Genomic DNA, 17,871 nt, shown 5'->3' with positions numbered 1-17,871 from the left:
AATTAGATCTCATGCAGCCAATTACATGGAAATCAATAACATGTGCTGGGTTAAATGCTTGAGTCAACAGACTCCTAGGAACGTGAGGACACAAGAAACAAGAGGAGGCCATCCATCTTGCTCGATTTCAAGTAGTAATTCATTTTTCCAAGATCCCTGAAAGGGAGATGGCTTCAACATCCCAGGGAGATGGCTTCAACAACACAACACTACTGGGAACTTTGGGAACAACAATACTGGGAACACCTACCTCTCTATTTGTAAATAGGTGCCTTCTACTCTAAATCCTAAATGCACGAATTCCGCTTTTGCCCAGAAGTCCTTGTCTCATTGTTAACGATTAAGGAATTTGCTGGGTGGGCTTGTCAGTGCTTTTCAGGAATTAAAACACTTGTCACAGATATAAAACACATGCAGTTCCTTTCACCTACAGTATGTGTGTGGACCAGGATTTTTTCTGTGCATTTTTCCTTGATCATTTTCAGGGCAGTGGCAGGAATCTCTCTGCTTGCATTACTGAATGAAGGTTTACTGTCTGCTTTCTCATTTCTTTTGGATTTTTACACACAGTGATGCACGTTGCAATGGATGGTCAGCTGAGTGCAAACAAATTAAAATCCAAGTCTGATGGAGTAAGTGGGCTGTTATTTTTGGAGGCTCATACCACAAGAACATCTGTGTTTTCTGCATGGAAGTAAGAGAAGGCATACAAGCTGAGGGTATGTGAAGTATCTGTCAAAGATCTGTCACAAACCCAACAAACACATTTCAAAGCCACAGTAATAAGCCTGACCGACTTCAGCATTCCAGTTTCCTCTGGGTATGACACCTTTGATTGCTTTACTGACGCGGAAACCACCACTGATTTATAGGGGCTGCCTTTTTTCATAAACCAAATTTTTATTCATTTTCAATTTTCTGAAAACCAAAGAAAAACAATAAATCATTTTCCCTCTCACTGCCCTTGGCATCATGGTTTGCAGGAGAAAGCCTACATAAATAATTCTGAGGTAGGACAGGAGCCATTGCTGCCAGAGGAGGGACTACTGCGATTCCCAACACTGTCAAACATCTTGTTAAGCTACAGCAAGGCCAGCCAGCCAGATCCATTTCTAGTGAAAGGACAGGGCTGTACAGTAGCAATGAGAGCAAGTAAGACTGGTTTACAATGATGGGTCAAAAAAGAGGAAACCTGTTTCTAAAACATAATTGCAGCTGGACACTCTCAAACACTCTCACCTTAACTTTAACTTAATCCAGGTCTTATTTGCAGAATTTGATCAGTGCAAGCCTTGTAAAAGTACAAGACTGCTGTCCCTACAGAATTCATATTGTTCCAGGCAGGTTCATGTTATTGTACAGCAGAAACTAAACTTTTAAAGTTCTTAGAAAAAGAACACATCCTTGTTTTATAAATAATGATTTACAGACATGGAGGACTGGAACCAAAGCAGAAATTATAAACCCTGATGAAAACATTGATCCTGTATTACTGGGACATGGAAAAAGGTGCAATGTTTTGGACAGTCTACTCATTTTCATGATCTAAGCGCCTTGTCTGAGCCAGGCCTAAAGCTGGAGATAAGAAGGTGTGCTTGTGTCCTGAAAGTTGTGGAGCAATGCCAAATCATCATGACAGCTGCCCAGCATGAATGATCAGGGTGCTGGTGTGTGAGGAAGCAGCTATGACCTCTCTCTGCTCTCTATCTGTTCTTTCTCGTCAAGAAGTCACAAAGAGATGGCAAACAAAATCAATCTGACCAAGCTCTCAGACAAAACTCACCTACTCATTTCTCATTAATCAGTGTTAAAACTTTTCAGATTACAACTGCTTGGTACTTTTTGGCTTTGAGGAGGTTAGAACAAGTATTGGGGGAAGAAATGAATCCACCCAACACAAGAGGATAGGAATCCCTCACTTAAACAGAGCTTTGTGTTCTTTATATAAGTTTATATTAAATGCAGCACTTCATATTAATGTTGTGGTATCTAAATAACTGGAATAGCCTGACAAACTACAGAAAGGAAGGATCACTCTTCCCAATCAATTATTTTTCTCTCTCCTTACGAAAAACTTAATCAAATCATGTTTTCATTGAGCGCTGTTTAAAATTTAAGCATATTAGCTACCAGGTTCTTCATTTTGCTAATCTTTCTACTGTCCTCATGGCTTGACCTCTTGGGTAGGTGTAGCATAGTTTGAGATCCATGAGGACTGGACAATGATGTCCTAAATATGACTTGGCATGAAGCAATCACAGAGAACAGCCATCATCTTCCCCAGACATTGGCTGAAAAAAGAGAGGTTTCATTTTTCTTTAAATTCCTTTGGTTGAATTGTATTCAGGAGTTTCCAGAACCCCTGTCTACAGCGTGAGCAGGCAGGGTATTACTATTAGCTGGTACAGGAAGCACTGCCCCAGAAACAGAGGGACACTCACTGTTGGAGAGCCAGTGCTTTCTGCTTTATAAGTATGATGGACAGTTACCATTTAACGTTAATGGAAAACAGATTTCACATAAGTGGGGTAATATCTTTTTTTTACAGGAGAGCCAAGAGTTCACAGACCTATTGCTGTTTTTCTCACCTTCTTAGTAGTGTGGAACAGTGTTACAAACACCCAGCTCTCTCTCACTCACATCTGAGAATGTGTGTGGTTTATGAGCTGTCACTACAAGCTGGCTCCTAGCAGGAATGTGGTTTGAATAGGCTGGCAGGGAAAGGTTAGACAGCATTCACCCTGTGTCAGCTGGGAAGAGCGAACTTAATTACACAGCTCCCATTTACAGTTCTCCATTGGGACACCCTAATACGCATTAAGAAACAATTAAGAATACCCCAAATACCTTTACCCTGAAAACATGACAGAGTGCTAATTTACTAGCAGAAGAATTGAGCAGTCTTGTTTAGGCTAATTTTATCTTAACTAAAAGTCCTTAGTGCTAAATTGATTTCTTGGAGATCATTTACTGTTGATTGAATGCATTGTTCTCATGTTTGTCAAAATAACAGCACTAAGTATAAGTGCTTTCTCAGTCCATTTGAAGATGCCAATCTGAGAGACGGAAATGCCAGTCAGCCGACTACGTGAAATGAGGCACAGCAGGCTTTTCTCATGCACACAGCCAACCATGTGGTCTGGGACAATTTACACACACAAAGACACACATAGTGTAGTGTTGGTTACCCACGCACCTGTGGCAAATGAAAAGTTCCTGGCTCTTCTTGCACTGAGGGTAATTCAAGAAATGAGCAACACTTAGTTTAGGGTGGTTTTATACAGTACTTAGAAACTAACAAACTCATTACCAACACTTTCCCCTGATCTACACTTGTCAGCGTAATATTGCCATCGTTGCTAGGACTTTAATAGCAACTACAATTCATGGCACAAGACAGACGTTATCCACTCATTTATCTGAGAGGTACAGTAAGAATGAAAAAATAATGGTCACCTGCACATACTGTACAGTATAAATACCAATAGCCAGTTTAACTTTGAAATGTAGATTAGGTCCAACTCTGTGATCTAAAGGTTCTCACTCTGTTTTCTTTGGATATTAGAAAAACTGCACACCTTAAGTCCTAACTCCTTTCTGAAACCAACAGGTAGAGCTGCAGGCAGAAACGCAGCTCACAGGAATGTGCTGTGTCGGCAGAGGAAACTGGGAAACTGATGAAAAATGTGCTGTCTGTTTTCCTGCCTCGCCGGCAAGGTGCATTAAGTTTGGTTTTCCCACGCAACTTCACTTCCTCTGCGAGGCTTTGATTTGACTGGCTGCTTCCAAATCTTAAATCTTCCACTGGGGCCAGTTGATTGACCCCATGACCAGGGCTCGACCTCTGCTGCCAGGTCAGGGCACATTAAAAGCCAGGCTGAAGGGACTGGCCCAGAGATAAGGACTGGGCTGTGCACTCAAACTTTGTTCTGCTGTAATTATGGCTCCAATCCATCAGAGTCCTGTTGCTTTAATTAAAGACAATATTGTCACTTAGCCCTGCAGGGGCTCAATGGTTCTTGAAATATCAGCTAACTAAGGGTTTCAAGCTCCCTTGCTGTTAGGAGACCTCACTCTTGCCAGACATAATCAATCTTATTGTCTCTCTCCTTCCCTGCTCCACACTTTCTTTTGACTCAACACAGGCACACACTTCCCTGCCTGGACATTCTTCTTTGCTGCGATATGATTAAAACTATTTCCACCTGCTCCGAAACCTCTAAATTTAATCAAAGCCATTATGGTTGTAGATGAATCTCATTGCTGGACAGAATTTTGTAACCATTCCCACGGTCAGCAGGGAAGCTCTTTTGTCCAGCTTTAGAAAGATTTGGAACTTAAATGAGCTCAAAGTGAACAACTTAATCTTTCTCACTCTTTCATAACTGCACTCATGCTATTTTCCTTGTTTGACGTGTGGTCTGCATGGATCACTCATGCCATTTCCATTTAGACAGCTTTATATCATCCATGCCAACTTAACCCTTTCTTCAAGATGAAAGGGAAAAAAAAACATCTGAAGGCACATTCTCGTTTAAGGCGCCTGTTAGCAGTGACTGACATTACAGCCAACAGCTTAAGAACATGAAGTCTCAAGTAGTTGGACTGGGTGCTATTTGAAAGGTTTCACCTATTGCATGTGTGAAATGTAATCTGTCTTGCAGCTATTCTAAATCCAGTGACCATTATGACAGTTGCAGAAATATATATTTATTTTAGATTAGCTACTATACATTCTGCTTCCAAAGTCTAAACCCACAAACTGTCCTCAAAGTAGATTGTTTCTAGGGACCTGTGGAAAGACTTGGCAGATATTGTGAGCGTACACCAAGCACTGCAGATGGCAAAGCTATCAGACGTATCAGACTAACATGTGTAGAAGCCCTCCTCATTCCCTGACTCTATTCAAGGGGTACAGATTAGGGGCAGCCAAAAACATAAGTCAATTCAATGATGGTAGGGTGTATACTGCCAAAAATGATCTGTTTTGAGTTGCATGAATGGTCTATATTTTCAAACAGTCACAACTGTAATCACAGATTATAGTTCATTGGATGTTAAGGGCAAGAAAAGAAGTCTGGGTGCTGAGCTGTGCTCAGTTTGAGTAGCCTCCAGGTTGTTATGGGATCATTAAGTTACTAACAACCCTACAGCAAAAAGAACTCATATCATTCCTATTTATTTCTTAAATAATTATAATCAGGGAAACCACCCACTGAATCTAAACCAATGACAATCCTAACTGAACATTAAGTCTGCCGACAGTAATATTTTAATGTACTGGAGCCTATCCAGGTACTGTGAAGTATAATAAACAGTCCTTCAGAAGAGCGATGCAGAGAGTCCACATCGTAGTTTCTAGTCGCACAAAATTAGGCCAACATCAAGATGTGACCACATGGGCTTCAGTCCAGAGTTTTCAAGATATATCCTGTATTGATTGTTCTGCAGATAAGAAAGCACATTAATTAACCTCTACACAGTGAACAATTACTATTTGTGGTGCTGGCATGCCCTGTGGTAGACTGGGTGTGTCAAAGCAGGGTTACTTATGACATGACAGCCTCAGGCAAGGAAAGAAACCCTGAAAACTTTCTTTTGCACTACAGAGAGGGTCTAGCCTTGTTCTATCTAGAAACCAGATATGTGCTGCATAGTTTGGGGCTGGCTTGCCAAATACAAACTCAATAAACAAATAACAGGCTTAGCAGAACTCTATCAACCTGGAGTCCTCTCCATTCCCCAGTGACCACATGTCATTAGATAAAGATGAAAGTGGGACGTTGTGTTCTTTTTCTGTTGAGTATCAAATTGAGTTCGTGACAAATATCGCATGTCAAAACAGCTACATAAACCTACCCTGTTCAAAGCAGATTCAATTAAATGGCAGGTTTTGTGTCCTTTTAATAACAAGGAACAAAAAATGATGCCAAGTTTCCCAGGGAAAGCTTGTGTTCAGATGACATTTATCTGGTCTTCTTTTATTTAATAGCTGGCATCTGCAAGCATCAAGTTGTCAGCTTGGATTTTCCACTTCTCTGTGTTAGAAATGTTGATGGGACAGAAGGCACGTACAAGCAGAGGATGGATATAATTAATCTACGCGTCACTCCTTCTACTCGCCTACACCTATTGTCCACTATCCCCACCTCATGCGCATGGCTTTAGGGATAACACAGATGCAAGGGGTTCAAACACAGATGCTTGCTCCACAGAAACCGATGAAAAAGCGGTTCCCACAAAGCTCTAAATGACCTGGCAAGAGTAGCTTCTCTTTACACCAGGCAGCTAGTCTTTTACTTAGCACAAACGCACCTACAAAAAGATCTGCTTAAAACGTGAGGTGGCAGACCTTTTGGACAGGATTTCACTAATCACACCTTGCACAAGTTTCACAACTGCCTCTTCTGTAGCCACTAGCTGTCACACCAAACTCTTATAGCTCTTAGTTCAAACCAGGCAGGGCAATCTGCTGCACAAAAGATACTTTTCATTGAATAGTACACCGTATCTGTGGATGACACTTTCAGATACAGTGAAAGGGTATTTGGCAACCAAAGTGGAACCTGGTGTTCTAAAAGTACTTCATTGGCCACAACAAAGTGCTGACATTAACATTTAAGGCCATGTGGGAAAATCCAGAAAACAACAGGAGAAATACAACAGACCTAACAGCCTTGTAAAATGTTTTACAGGAAATCTGGAATGCAATTTCTTGGAACGGTACTTTCAGTCTTACACCATGAACACACCACAACAAATGGGGACACTCAAAAAGGAAGTGAACAATACAAAGCACTAAGCAAAACTGGCCCGAATCCCATGGAAACAGTAATAGTGTACACACACCTCTAAAAAATTACATTCAACACAGGATGCTATGATGACACTTACAATCTGAATAATTACAAAAATACAATACCTCTTCCATGGAATAAGCCACTGCATTACTTATTTGTCAAAGTAAATGTAAATTCTACAGAGCTGCACTAAATAAAATCCAGCAGATCAAATTGGTGACTTGACTGAATTATTTCTTGCAGATGAGCAGCACATCTCCTGATCCATTTTTATTTATGATGGAGCCAAATATGGAGCAACCCTCTTCCTGTGCACCGAAGAGCCAGTAACTACAGAATACCCAGCAGTATACCCAGAAACACATTTTCTGTGAACTTCACACAGCTCTCGGTGGTTACATCTTTGATCATGTTGCTTAATGAATGGTTTTGTATTCTTTGCAGCATCCAGTTGAACACAGAGAAAAACTGTATTCTGGGTATTCTGAAATTTTGGTTTAGTGGAGGTGGAAATTCCCGTTGCACATGGAGCAGGACCATATAGCTACCCCTGTCTGTGGACTAGTGGTACATTTTAAAGAGCATCCTAAAAATAGTTCAGGTGGGTAGCTGCGTCAGCATGCGTAGGCTGCAAAAGAACAAGTAATAGGTTTATTCCATGCTGAAAAGAGAAGAAAGAAAACACAACGTTTCGACCTAAAGAAGGCTCCACGGCCGAAACATTGTGTTTTCTTTCTTCTCTTTTCATCATGGAATAAACCTATTATTTGTTCCTTTGCAGCCTAAAAATAGGCCTACTTCAAAGAAACAAAACAAGGAAAGATTCAACAAAAAGACAGGAAGATAATCCACAGTAAACTGGGGACGTGTCATTTTATCTTCGATTTGATCCTGACATGCCACTTAAACTTTAATTTAGGAGGCACTTCTACTCATCAATTAGCAAAACAATCAAAACAACCTCCCCTCTCTGAAAGAGGAATGTCTTCAGAGGAGGAAACGCAACTCTGACCCTAAGTATTGCGGCAAGCTGCTCTTTTGAACTTTCCATCTGCTACACATTTGTTCAAAGTTATTTTTAATGTTGTTTATGGAAAGGAAAAAAGGCTTCTTGCTATTCTCTGCAACAGTTGTTGAGACTAAAAAAAATCGGATGCTGGTTTGTGAGCCACAAAAATGCAGGACAACCAAGTCTGAATTTAGGAGAGAGCCTCACTGCTGAAAGGATGGACTGGACTGCAGGATAGTTAACGGCGTAAAAATATTTGGATAATCACAGAAACTAAAGTTAGACTGGAAAATAACTAAACATCTGAAAAAAAGCATTCCCAGCCTTACTTTTTGTACAAAAAAGTACTCTGTGTTTCATTTCCATTTATTGTAGAAATAGTTGTGTAATTTAACCCGGTACAAAAACAGCAATCATCCACATGCTTGTGTTTTATGTCTAGTTAGGGCAGCTTACTGGAATGACTGTTCTGAGGGCCTCTTTGTGGTTTTAAGATGAAATTAACTCTAAAAAAGGGCCAACGTGATCAGATTACTCTCATATTAGTTTGTGCTGTCTATGGGGCTGTTGTGGTAGATTAATAAAACAGGATAGCACTTTTGCCATTGAAAGAAGTTAAAACCTAATTAAAGAAATGCAATTTCTAAGATCAGCTATGATATATTACAAATCTTGGAATTACAAACCACCCAGAGCTTTATTTATGCTCTGTATAAATTAGGGAAACATAGCACTTTTGAAGTTAAGAGAGTGACAAGTTTTCAACACATCACCATCGTCACAATCACATGGGGCAAGGCCCATGGAAGAATAGGTTCAGACCCACTCCAGTTAGCCTAAGCAAACTGAAAAGCCAGAACTAAGTTAGTAAGCTTGTTAAGAGAGAACATTAAAGGGTTTCATTTTTATGTAGACATTTGGCTGCCTATTACAGGGAAAATAAAGTAAAAGAGATTTTGTCTTTTGTTGGTTTGCAGCTCTGAGTCAGACAGAGTCCCAGCCCTGCTGAGAGAATGTAATTAAATGAGAAAAAGAAGAAAAGAAGCCCTTGAATCAATTCATGTGTGATGGTTACATTCACACGTTCTGTTCATCTGTCTGCCCTGTGAGTCTTGTGCAGCAGGTCAGAAACAGATGCCGGCGAAATCACTCTTGTGTGAGATCTGCTCGAAGAACGAGGGGAGCAGGGTGGTCAACCACCAAGGTGTTCCTGCTTCTGGATTAATGTTGAAAGTCCTTGCCTGCTGGCCTGTTCACCCCTCCGAGAAGCCACGTCCCTGTTGCTTGTTTTACAGGTCACCAATTGGCAAACCACAGATCCGACCAGTTACCGGGGCAGAAAATAAACCCCAATGGGAAAGTCCCATTGTGGGCCCTTCCGCGCAGGTCACGTGAGTGATATACTGTATGGTCTCAGCCCCGTGATCACATCAACACCAGCCTCTGCTGGGTAAGCCAATCCTGTTTCCTTAACTCCACTGGAAGTCAAGGAAAGGGGGACAGCAAGCCACCGACACCGACCTTGCAGTTCAGCTGGTACTCACTCTTCACAAATCACTATGATGGTGTATTGACTTGTAGAATCGAGTACCTTCCAAAAAGACAGGAATAATCAAAGTCTCACAATCCAAACCTATCATCTTTATCAGAATTTAGAAATCTGCAAAACAATCTTCTTCTCGCCTGGAATGTAACACAGGGCTAAGCCACCAGATGCTCTATTTAAACTTATAAGGTTCACTATTATAATTGTGGAACGTATGCAGCAGTTTTATAGTATGTATGCAGTACACAGTATGTAATAAAAGACTGGTGAGCTGCAACGAACCACACAAGGTTATCTACTGACAAATCTGATTCTAGATGTTTATTTTTGGGAATGACTCACATGAACATGTCAAGACCATAAAGTAAACCACCAATCACTTTTGCACAATTTCCTTTGTTTAACTTGTCCATTGCTTATCTTTAATTTACATGAACATCTGCAGACCTGTTCCCTGTGTCAGCACTGCCACAGGGAACTATAGAGAAACTATACTAATTCACTCCTAATACAGTACATGACTGAAGCACAAAGAGACAGAAACTGTCTTTCTATCTACAGATCCATCACCTAGTTGTAGATATATGACATATTGCTCAACTTTGTTCTTGACATTGAAATTTTAAAAACCTTGGATTTTTGCACTTGTCTGCAGTACTTTACAATTGCTGTACTGTGCCCTGATATGCAATTAAGCTCATATTTTAAAGAGTTTTGAGGCAATGCTCAACATGAAAGAGCTCTGTAAATCAAAACCCTATTGAGAACAGTCATAAAAAAAGTTCACCAACACCTTCTCCTGAACTTTGAATTCAAGTACAAGCTTGTCAAGTCCACTGTATTATAGGTAACACTATTTTTCCTGTAATCACCCAGTATTTCGCTCAGTATTTCTACTTCACTATGGAACTTATGGATTTGAGTTAATGTTACAGTCCCTATTTTGGGGCTTGCCTGCAAATACAACTACAGTACTTCATACTGCACAATTCAAAGCACTATTTCTGATATGTTGATCATAGCATTGCCTGAGGTACTTTACGTTATTTAAGGTACATGGCCTTGGGAAAAGGTGTCATTACAGAAATAAATAATTCCTGGAAGACCCGTTGACTACATGTGACAAAACTAAAATACAGGTAAAACAAAAATCTTTCACTGAATAACAAGGAACCTACTCTATTTTTTCCCTTATAACACAGCAGTTTTCCAAGTGCTGTTTTAAGAATGAAGTCCACTGTTTGGAGAAGCAGCTCCTGGCCAGTCCAACCTTGGTAGCACTCAGTTATTTGGGAACCATTACTGTGGGAATCATGGTCACAGTCCAGAAGTTACACCCCAGTAACGCAGGCTGAAACCAACAACTATTGCGCCTTGTCTGCACTCTTTAGCAAGAGCTTTTATTAACTAAGCCACTCTGGTGCAAGTCTGAAGAGCTTTAAAATTAGGAACACACTTGTCAGCTCTTCTCCATAAAGGCTGAGGGTGGAGGGTGCAATGTCCTCTGTGAAAATTAAATCTGGGGATTCATCCTTCTAGAAATTTAAAATGGAAGACAATATGGAACACACTTCATTACTTTTTGAATTAAACGGAAAACACGATATGTTACTGCTGAATAATGGAACAGCTTCCTAAAATAGTGAACAGGTGGCAGCCCCCCTCAGCAGCCCATATGTGTGTCTCCAACAAGAGGACCTGACAATATAACGAATTACAGGACTCAATCATTCCCAAACAGCCTATGGCGCCACATATTCAACACAGAATTACCAGCTTCCTGTTTTTTTTTTTTTAGGATTACCTCAGTACTTCAGATACATACTTAGAATTTCACTTGACAATACACATGATTATCCTGAGTGATGTATTTTGTTAACTGAAAAGAATGGCAAGTAAGCACACAGCAGATATTTTTATACCTGCTAGTTAGAGTTAGTCATCAGGAACAGCATTGTACAATGTGGGCTTGGCTGTATTCATTATCAACACCTTCAATCAGTCAATCACAGCACAAAACCAAGCAAGCAGCTGGCTGATAACCTCATTTCAACATCTTTTTACACTTCGGCCTGGCGACACTGACTTCCTCCTACAACAATGTGCCGTTTGGAAAATACAGGTTTGACAGTTTATAGACTGGACACAGCTTTCATCAGCGCACATTCAAGAACAGTAAAGAGGAGGGAGAAGGTCAAATTGAAATGAGAGCTACACTCTCACACAGTGAAAACCCAGCAAGAACCACTTTCAAGGTAGTTACTTCAAAAATATAGTATATACACAGTGCAATTAAAACATTTCTGAATCCCCAATATAATTGTAGGAATTACAGTTTCTTACACTGATAACTTTTCTTAAAATCCTTTAAAGTGTTTACTGTATATCGACCAGTTCACTGTGTTTTCATGCATAACAGTGTATGAAGTAGAAAAAAGGAATAATTAAGAATCATGTAATATGTAAACCCATTGTTTATGTAGCACAATTAAGGTGATTAGAATCAGGTGGCTAAATACATGGGTGACAAATAAACAAGAATGGAGGATGCACAGGCCCCGTCCAATATCATGGCCAGAAACTTTAAGTGGTTTGGTCATTATCATACAGGTTAGCATAAATACAGTACATTGGGCTACGGTAAAGACATTTTAGAGGAAGTAAGAAAACATGTTGATGTTCTTGAGTTTGGGGAGAGTAACAAAAGCATTTCTAAATATTTGCTGTCAAACAGTCTTTTGATTAAAATTTTCAAGAACATCTCTCTGCCCAGCACCAGTCATCCTACCCAGATCTTTCCAAGAACGACAGGGAAAACTATCCAGGAAATCTCAAAGAAGCCCAGAGTATCACCTAAGGTTCTACAGACCTCTCTCACTAAGGCTTGTGTTCATGGCTTAATCATGAGAAAAAGACTGGACAGGAATATTTTTTACAGTACAGGATGATAACCAGTGAGAAAGTATTGCTCACTAAAAAGAACAGTTTCCCGACTCAAGTTCACCAAAAAACACCTGAACAAACCACAAGACTACTGGAAGAATGTTCTCTGGAATACTGAGTCAAAAGTTGAACCTTTTGGTTACAATGATAACCATTTTAAGTGAAAGGCAGCACTTGGTTTTACCAACAGAAGAACCTCATCCCAGCCATCGAGAATGGTGGTAGTAGTATCATGGCTTAGGGCTGCTTTGCTGCCTCAGGACCAGTTCAGCTTGACGTCAGTGACAGAGCCACAAATTCAGTCTTGTATCGGCATATTCAGGAGGAGACTCCAGATGGCAAATGGATCTGGCTATCCATTTGTCAGTTGAAGCTGAGATGAAAGAGGGTTATGTAGCAAAACAGTGATTCTAAACATACAAACTGATCTAAGCAGATTGGATGAAGAAGATGAAATTTGATATTTTGGCTTGCTTGAGTCAATATCTGGAAATAATATTTTGATGAAATAATATTTTTATGGCAGTACCTAAAGTGAAATATGAATGCAAGGAACCCCTTGAATCCCTATAGAAGCAGTTCTATAAACAAGAATGGGTGAAAAGTTCTAATAGCTGTTGTGAGACAATGAGAAACAATCTCAGGAAACATCTAGCTGAATTGATCGTTCAAAGAGGTGCTACCACTTACTTAATCACATAGTTACTCACACTAGGATAATTACTGTTGTTAATGAAATCATCTAAATATATCATTTGTCTTTGTGTTATACTTTAAGCTTTTACTGTATTTAGACTTTCATGAAGATCTAAATATGTTATGGATCTAAAATATACAGAAATAAAGACCAACCTAGGGGACCCACAACATTTGTGATGCACTGGAAGTGTATTTTAAATCAAGATCAGCATCAAATACATCCCACGCAGAGTATCATAATGAAAAGTGCTAGTGTTAATGTATTTCAGACTACTAATGATTCATCTTTTTGCCATCTTTAGCTAAAAACCATAGTTAATAATACAGCTGCATTATGTTGCTATAATGCAATTGATTCAGTTGCATAATGTAACTTCATTAATACTGTACATTCACCAGTTAACTAAATTGTACAGTGCTGTACTAAGCAGGGTGGTCTGCCTGACTGAAAGACATAGCTGACACCCAAGGGAGTAAGTGGCAGAAATACTGTAATGCAAGACAGCAGGGGCTTCTGCAGCAGGTAAAGTGAGGAATGTTCCCACATATTCCTTGTAATGCTGTAGTGCTGAAACAATGGATTGGGATTAAAGATCACTCACCTTCTTGCGCACACAACGCCACCTGTCCCATGGTTCTCACGGCCGCAATGGCACCTGCCCACTTTCCGTTTGACCCACACCAGTCTGTGCCTCCTGTCCCAGTTAGACCAGCTATCAAACTCTACCTCTGTACCTTAGTCTCAGTCTCTCTCCTTTCCTTGTGTCTGGACTCCACAACAGCTTTGCAAACAACCCCATCTAACACTCTTTGCCTCAGACTAACTTGGTGTCTCCTAGTTGGCTCCCGTTTATACAAAAACTGCACAAAAATGTGCGGACAGTGGAATATTTGGCATCCAACGCATCTAGGAACAGACCAGCGCCACAGTTCCACTGACACAACCTTTCTACAACCAACAGCAAAGCCATTCTTTTCTTAACCCTCTCTCCTCTTTCTTCCTCTTCCTTGAAAAGGATAGAAAAAAGGAGTAGGTTACTTTGAAATCTGGCGAGGGGGTTGGGAAGTTGGAATTGAAAAATGGCCTTTTGTGAGAGCCCCCCCACAACGGCAGACAATTTGAAAAAGGCAGCTCCCTTTGTAAACTGCCTCCAACCTCGCCTGTGTAAACTTGTCCGCTTTTCTGGAGCGGCTCCTGTTTATAGGAGATTTGTTCTCCCTCTCCTTTGCTGAGGAACTGTGGCTGAAAAAAAAAAAACGTGAGAGGCCCGCAAGCCCCTAATTGAGCCCCCATTCACTCTGCTTGGCAACTCCAGAGGTGACAGGCCAACTCAGACACACAGGCCAGAGAGGGAGAAAACAGCAAGCCTGCTGATGACAAGGCCTCTCTGAGCACAGGGCTGGCTGACCCTTCCAAATTTTAACAACCGAACCCCCCCCACACCACAGTTTCCCCCCCTTTCCCTTTCCTCCTGGGCCTTGCACAGCTCCTCTAAACTGAACCTCACTTAAACCAAACCCGCACCAAGGGAGAGATTAAACATCTGGAGATAAAAGTGAGTGCCCGTCAGGCAAAGGACGCCATATCCACTTGTGAGACATCTGCGACCTGTATTCCACTGCGATAAAGTTTATTTGCTCATTTCTGCAAAGTGGAAAAACAAAATTTCCAATGTTACCATTTTAGTCTAAGCTTCCTGCTGCCAGTCCCAAGACTGATGCAACATTTTACAGCCTCAACCTGTTGTTTTTCTTACCAGAATGATCAAATGTAAACACTCTGGCGGGTAAGCGCTTCTTGAGATGGGTCCTGCTGAGTGAGAACAGGGCCTCAAGCTCTTGAAATGGAGCAAAACATTCATTTGTCTCATGCTGCACTTACTATGGTACAGCACAGACTCTGCCAGCATATCTTCTGTACTACAGTAGTTCAGCAGTGGAAGCAATTATCCATGGGCCTTTTCCCCCATGTGTCTAGCATTCACTCCCAATGGGAGTGTTTATATTTTTTGCATTGTCTGGAAAAATCAACCAGATCTCCAGGTAAGACCGATGAGACAAATGGCAATGAGGCAGAAAAGATGATTTGGGAATCTGAATTTCGCTTTCTTAAAAGGAAGTAGCAGTTCAATGTGAGGGATCCTGACTGAGATGATGTGCCATTACAACCAGACAAAAAAACTATGAAATTACTCAGCCCTTTCTGGACCTTCTAAGAATTAAATGGTTACTGAAAATGATCAAGCGGATGGATTAATTTCCAATCATTCTTTCAGCATATCAGCCATTTTTATCTTAATTTTCAGCATGACCAGTGGTTTAGATTTAAGTTAAACTAAATTTAACCCTTATGCATTTTTTTAGCATAAGGAGGTTGCAAAAGAGTTCCAGTAAAGAATATCCATAATGAGCAATTAAGGTATTCTAAGCAACCAAGGCATGGACAGATACTGGTGTGGGATACTTGATTAAAACGCTCTACACTAATTGCTCCAGTCCACCTAGCTGCCAGCTGTACCTACCTAGCCAGAGGCAAACGTGAAATAGACTAGTCTGTGCTCCATCCAGAAGTTCTGCACTCTTTGGTCACACAAGACTACAGAAACACAGAATAAGCCTAATTATTCCAGCTCATACAACAGAATTTACTGGCTCATCAAGCATACACAGAGACATCAGCACTGCAATAAAACCAAAACTTTGTTTCATCTTTAGAATGTAAATTATGACCCCAATACATCAAGACTGTTTTCAACAGGGTAGAAATAAAAAGCCTTTGGAAAAGTGTTATCATAATACAAGATGTGTACTGTACTTTAAGATTCATAGATGCTTTGAATTGTGTTTTAATCCAACACTTTCTAAAACTAGACAATCAAGTTATTGTTTCAAGTAGCTCTAATTGACAAAAAAGCATCATGCTTTGGAGCCTGAGAAAAACTTTTAAACAGAGAATTCATCAGTATGTACTAACCATTATTCTCACTTAAAACATAGTACACACACACTTAGTTGAGCATGCAGAAACCTGTGTTTTGCAAGCAAGTGAAAAAAAAATCATTATTTCGAAACATACAACATGAATAGGTTCCAAGAAAAGTGAATCAATTCTCTACGCTGGCCTGATGCTGTTACAGAGCAGAAGTGATAAGTATTTCAGCATACAAACTGATCACAGTTTCCACAGTTCCACATCCTATGTGCCATCACAGAATTGGCTGTGTATGCATCTCACAAAGTATAACTTGTGTTGCTACACTGCAAAATCATTGAACATGCCAATGAATTGCTTTAAGTGGTGCTTTATAATACCACCAAAAGACAAACTGGTGTCCTTAGTTAATTTGTTTTGCATAGTAAAGAATTACCCATATGTAGTCTAAGGTATGTTTCGGTGGTGCTTTTGGTTTTGTTAAACCAATGCTGATATGTACAGGCCCGTATTGGTGATGCAACAGAAAAGACTTTGCTTTATTATTGCTGTTCCACCTGGAGCTGTTCAGCCCAATACCAGCAACAACACAGCAGCTGCACACTTGCATCAAAGACAACAAGCACTGGTTTGCTGATTCCCAATTCCACGTCCCATTTCTTTCACAAATGATATTCCTCAGGGATTGATATCTTTTCACCTTTAATTCTACAGGACAAAGATTATTTCTCATTTCTTTCATCATCAATCATCTTTCTCAAAAAAACATTAGACTGTAAAATTATTTGAGTACAGGAATGTCCACAGTTCTGATACAGTATTTGAATTTATTGTCCCTGAAAACCAGATGATTTGCATTGTGTTTCCAGAATATGAGATTTGGCAGACAACTGTGTTGTATTCTTAGACCTTCTCTTTATATACACACAAAGGAACAGTAGCCACTGCATCTACAGTATATCCATTTCACTGGGGCAAACATGGAAATATTAAGCAAGGGATTAAACATTTAACCCAGCCCTTCAAAGATCCACAAACACTTGAGCTATTGAAGCGAGGTCTGCATCAAGACAGGTATCTGGGTGTAGCCGAGCCAGACTCTGAATAAATCTTTTTACCTTTCTGCTCCAGAGTGCCGGGAGGAAAGGCCAGACCTGGCCCGGCTGTCAGGATCAATTTCAGCTCTTGTTAGGACCGAGTGACATAAACAAGAGCGCACGCATGTTCTCAGCGCTGGGCTGGCGCTTGTTAAGCAAAGCTCAGCGCTGCCCCTAGGCTATGACGCCCAATCACTTACTTGTCAGACAAACCTCCACTCTCCCCAAGTGACAGCCTGCTCCAGTGTCTAGAGTACACCTAGGCACACTACTGGAGCAAGCTACTGGCTTTTTCCTGTTACTCTATAACTGGCACTTGGCTAACATCCCCCTGCATCTTGTTAATGATTTATCTTTACAGCTCAGTTTGCCATTTGCCGTTTCAGTTTAGCCCTGATTTGAGTTTCCCTGGCAAATTGACGTGGTAATTTCACAATTCTGCCATGTTTTCGATGTGTCTCTTACAGCAATTCTACCTTCTTTCACGACGTTTCACTGGCAAAGTTCTACACTAACATAGCGGAAGAAACACTAATACGCTCAACACGGAATTATCCATTTACTATAGTAAAGCACCGTGGATAGCATAGAAATGATACAGCAGGGTAAGTGAAAGCAGCAAGTCAGTTGCTGTAAACCAGAACTGGTCACCATATTAATATCGTAAAACGCAGACCTCCAGGGGAATTGAACGAAGACTTCTGAAAAAACGTCCTAATTTTCTACAGTTACCCATGCCACAAGCTCCACCATCGTTGTGTAGGAATTTGTATGACTCTAATAAGCTTTCTCACAATGTGTCTCTCGAGACCAGCTTACTGCAAGCCACAGTGGAATCTGGGTTT

At 40.5% G+C, this 17,871-nt stretch overlaps 1 protein-coding gene across 6 annotated transcripts in view; it reads right to left on the bottom strand.

Annotated features, from left to right (window-relative positions):
- LOC102691747 (caskin-2) overlaps window positions 1-17,871 on the bottom strand; it is a 122,636-nt gene that overhangs the window by 65,899 nt on the left and 38,866 nt on the right. The window contains exon 1 of one of the 6 annotated variants that reach the window (XM_069194468.1): window positions 17,048-17,066. The exons of 4 other annotated variants lie outside the window; for them this stretch is intronic. Coding sequence is in view for 1 of the 2 variants with exons in the window: in XM_015356451.2 (XP_015211937.1) it covers window positions 13,600-13,630 (31 nt within the window). In the remaining variant the exon portion in view is untranslated. Of the gene's footprint in view, window positions 1-13,599; window positions 13,976-17,047; window positions 17,067-17,871 lie in introns of those variants that run through there. One more of the 6 variants, XM_015356451.2, reaches the window with a different exon arrangement.

This window comes from Lepisosteus oculatus, chromosome 9 (genome assembly GCF_040954835.1).
Source record: "Lepisosteus oculatus isolate fLepOcu1 chromosome 9, fLepOcu1.hap2, whole genome shotgun sequence".
Taxonomy (NCBI): domain Eukaryota; kingdom Metazoa; phylum Chordata; class Actinopteri; order Semionotiformes; family Lepisosteidae; genus Lepisosteus; species Lepisosteus oculatus.
Note: the sequence above shows the minus strand (reverse complement) of the source record. Positions and strands in the feature narration are given on the sequence as shown.